The 4,204-nt window shown below is 47.1% G+C and overlaps 1 protein-coding gene across 1 annotated transcript in view; it reads right to left on the reverse strand.

Moving 5' to 3' along the window:
* The window catches only part of Trim42 (tripartite motif containing 42), a 21,731-nt gene that overhangs the window by 13,646 nt on the left and 3,881 nt on the right, over positions 1 to 4,204 (reverse strand). Inside the window, exons 2-3 of the mRNA XM_031345489.1 lie at positions 3,462 to 4,159; positions 413 to 1,233 (exon numbers count right to left, since the gene is read on the reverse strand). Coding sequence (XP_031201349.1) covers positions 413 to 1,233; positions 3,462 to 4,159 — 1,519 coding nt within the window. The remainder of the gene's footprint in view (positions 1 to 412; positions 1,234 to 3,461; positions 4,160 to 4,204) is intronic.

The following is a 4,204-nucleotide window of genomic DNA, read 5'->3' on the forward strand; positions in this document are numbered from 1 at the left end:
CTAGACTAGCCAATCAGGAAGATCCTGGATCTCCCTGCCTCTGCCTCCCAGCACCGGAAGCACAGATATACACCAGGCTTTGACATGTGTGATAGGGATGCAAACTCAGTTCTTCATGCTTGCACAGCAAGCCCCTCGCCCACGGAGCCTTCTTCCTAGCCTGTTTTTCTTTCAATAGAAAGGCTGCCCATCAAGTAGGATTGGGGTTTACACACACTTATCATTATGATTTCAATATGCTGACTGGTTTAATAAACATTTCAGGACCTTACTCTACTGACTAGGCCAGCTGCAAAGAGTTTAGAGGAGTAGATTCGAGTGACCACATTCTAGAGGCCAAAGAGGTATAGACAACAACCTTCTCTGACCTCTCTCTTTTATTCTGTGTCCCACACCCTTCCCTTGGTCTTACCTTGGCGGCTCTTGGGTACACCAGTGTCTGGTAGATGACAATGGGGCCTGGGGTCCTCACAGAGGTGTCGTTGAAGGAATACCAGTTGTGGAAGCTGTTGCTGCTCTGCGGGGGCTGGGTTTCCCCTGGGGCACTCCAGTAGGTATAAAGGCCATCAGTCGTTTTGGAGGCGGCTGCAGACTGGGCTCTCCCGTAGTTCTCCAGACTCATCTTGCCCTTGTCATTGGCAGCATTGAAGGACATCAAAGAAGAGCTCCGCTGGTATATCTGCTGGTTGCCGAAGCTGTGGGTGCTGAACGTCACCTTCCTGGCAATCATCATCTCTGAGTGGACAGGATACTGGGAAGGGAGGGAGTCCCCCGAGGAGCAAGTTTTTTTGGGTCCTGTGGGAAAGAGATCGTGGATGGCATTGGAGAGTTCAGAAAAATCCAAGGGGATGCATTGTAGGGAGTGAAGCCGCAGCTGAGGGTCAGGCCTGAAGGTATTTTGGATGCCCTCCTCAATCTGGTCCACCAGGATCTTGGCAGACTGCAGGAAGGCCACCTGGCCTGTCTCCTTCAGGGCTTCCTTGGAGTAAGCGATCAGGCCATCCATCTCGTTCACTTTCATGGTTGTAATGTACACATATTTCTCAATTTCTTTCTGCCTGGACACTTCCAGATTCTCTATCTGTTCCATGATTATCTTCTCTTTCTCTTGAAGGATGGCTCGCAGTTTGAGGAACCCGTTCCGAATCTCCTTCCTCTTTGCTTCCTTGTCGGCTTTAAAGCTGCTCTTTAGAATGTTGAATTCCATCAGGTCATTATCAATTTCGTATCGGACTGAAAAAACAACCAAGTTGGTTACCGTGAATATTTTCATCTCCACAGATATCAATGCCATATCAAGCTGGAGCAAATCTCTGTGGACTCAGGAAATGAATGGAGAGAGGGGGAGGGGGAGGGAGAGACACCTGGAGCTGGGCTGACACAGGCTACAACAGGCTTTTGAAATAAATTCCCCTCTATTCTTCCTCCACATGCCCCTGGCATATGTAACATTTCCCTGGACTATATGTCTCTCTTATAGCAGAGAAACAAATTTTTCATGTCTACTAAATGTTGCTTTACCAACCAAGCTTGATCTAGTGTTCTTCAGCCATGGGTGGTAGAACACTCCTTATAGACATGGACTATAAGTAGTAATAATTCCACTGTCCCACCCAGCCCAGCTTTTTATATTTAGAGGAGAGTCTTGTCACTGTTTAGCACTGGTATTGGAGAGTTTGGGTGTGTGACCGGCTAGCTGCCTTTTGTTGACTACTTTATTTGAGCACAGTTGTCTCATGCACGGAGGGGAGAAACATACATCTCATCTGCATTGTACGCTTATTGAGACCAGCATGGTAAGTTCCGAAAATATTCTGGCTAGGGTCATCTTTAGAGAAAGAATCCTAGTAGAGAAATGACTCCATAGGATTGGCTGGTAGGCAGGTCTGAAGGCATTTTCTTTTTTCTTTCTTTCTTTCTTTCTTTTTTTAATTAGATATTTTCTTTATTTACATGTCATATGATTTCTCCTTTCCCAGTTTCCCCTCCAAAAACAAACAAACAAACAAACAAACAAACAAAAACAACAAGAACAAACCCATGTTGCCTCCCCCCTCTCCATGCTTGCCACCCCACCTTCTCCCACTTATTGGCCCTGGCATTCCCCTACACTGGGGCACAGAACCTTCACAAGGCCAAGGGCCTCTCCTCCCATTGATGACCGACTTTGCAATCCTCTACTATACACATGCTGCCAGAACCATCAGTCCCACCATGGATAGTCCTTGGTTGGTGGTTGAGTCCCTGGGAGCTCTGAGGGTACTAGTTAGTTCATATTGTTGTTCGTCCTAAGAGGCTGCAAATCCTGAAGGCATTTTCTTGATTGATGATTGATGTGGGAAGTCCCTAGCTCTCTGTGAAGGTGCTGGCTTTGGACAGGTGGTTCTGGATGCTATAAAATAGCAGGCTGAGCTAGCCATGAATGAGCAAGCCATGAGCAGCGTTCCTCCATGGCTTCTGTCAGTTTGTGCAGATTCTTGTCTTACATTCTTGTTATGATTTCCTTTAATGCTAGACTATGATGTGGAAGTACAAAATAAACCTTTTCCTCCCCAAGTGTTCTTTTAGTCATGGTGTTTTATCACAGCAATAGAAACTTTAAGACAAAGACCTATATGAAGTGGTCCTCTGTAGGAGCCATTCCCTAAATGGATTTCTAGGTCTACCTGGAGACAGAGACATGTCTGACCTGGTAAAGACACATTTTGATATTATGAACCTTTTTATGAAACTTTACAAAATATTATTGTACTTTGCTCCAATATAAAAAGCAGGGTTGGTTTTATATAAATTATATTATACAGCCAATATGAACAACCACGACAGAAGGGAAAAAAGCAGCTGGTCAGAATGTTACTGCTAATAATATCTGCTTATAACTTAGACAATGTTAGACAGTGTTAGATTAATTCTTCCCCCTGGAAACAGGGAGGTGGAGTTAAAAATAACTGTCATGTTCAGAAAAACAACAACAAAGACAACAACAATAACAATAATGAACAAAACCCCACACAAAAATAGAACTTCAGGATGTGACTGGAGAAAACTTATTTTTTCCTTTTGGAAAATGGAGCCAAAGTTCAGTAAAATTGTAACAAAAATTACAGGATCTTTATGTGCTTATTCTACTCCAGTTTTTTTTTCCAGAGGTGAGAGAATGTTTCATAAGATAACCCATCTAATCCTCACAACAACCCAATGAGGAAGCTACCAGTATCCTTCCCATTTTATAGATGAAAATACTGAGTCACAGAGACACTAACTGGCCGGTGATAGCTGCCATGGATATCCATAACAATAGCTTGCCTGCCATTTCAGGCTCTTCCATGGTCTAGATTTCTCCACCAAGTTGAGCAAGCAACCCCTCCGCCCCGCAGCAGGTACCCTACACCATCTTCTGGTCTTTTCCTGCAGCTAGGAGTTACTCTGAAGGGGAGCGGGAAAGGGAAACCGATCAGGACCTGCTTTGAACTTGGCGATGGCGCTGAAGAGGGCAGCAGACCTCTCGGAGCAGGCATCTATGAGGCTGACCGTGTCATGGCCATTGTGGAAAGCGATCTTGCAGAAGGTACAGAGCAGTTGATTATCGTTGCGGCAGTACTCGTTGATGCGGCTGGATGGATGGTGGATGCAAATCTTCTCGTCCTGGTCCTCGGCGCTGGTGTCCACGAAGATGTGGTCCTGCATGGCCACGTCGGAGTGGAAGGCCTTGAGACAGTCGTTGCACAGGTTGAGGCGACAGGTGACACATCGCTTGTAGGCAATGCGCCGGGTGCGGCACACCTGGCAGAGGATGGGCCCTGAGGAGCGGTCGAAGCGCCACTTAAGGTAGCCGTGCTGCTGCATGTAGCGTTTGGTGAGGCGCCCACGGAGGTAGTTTTCTGGCAGGTGCATCTGGTGGCTGTAGGGCATGCAGTGCGAGCGGTTGCACATGGGGCAGATGAGGATGAAGAAATTCTCAGTGACCTCGGCGTGTTTTTGCAGCTGCCTCAGGCACTTCTCGCACAGGCTGTGGTTGCAGGGCAGCATGAAGGAGTGCAGGCGCAGCCGGTTGCACATGGGGCAGGTGAGGTGGCTCACCAGGTGGCTGCTGCTGGGCATGGTCTTGGGCTCATCCAGCTGGGTGTCGCTGCTCCCCACTCGGAGGGCGGTCTTAGAACTGAAAGAAAAACCAAGCCCAGGCTTCAGGAACACACACACACAC

This window comes from Mastomys coucha, unplaced genomic scaffold, assembly GCF_008632895.1.
Source record: "Mastomys coucha isolate ucsf_1 unplaced genomic scaffold, UCSF_Mcou_1 pScaffold23, whole genome shotgun sequence".
NCBI lineage: Eukaryota > Metazoa > Chordata > Mammalia > Rodentia > Muridae > Mastomys > Mastomys coucha.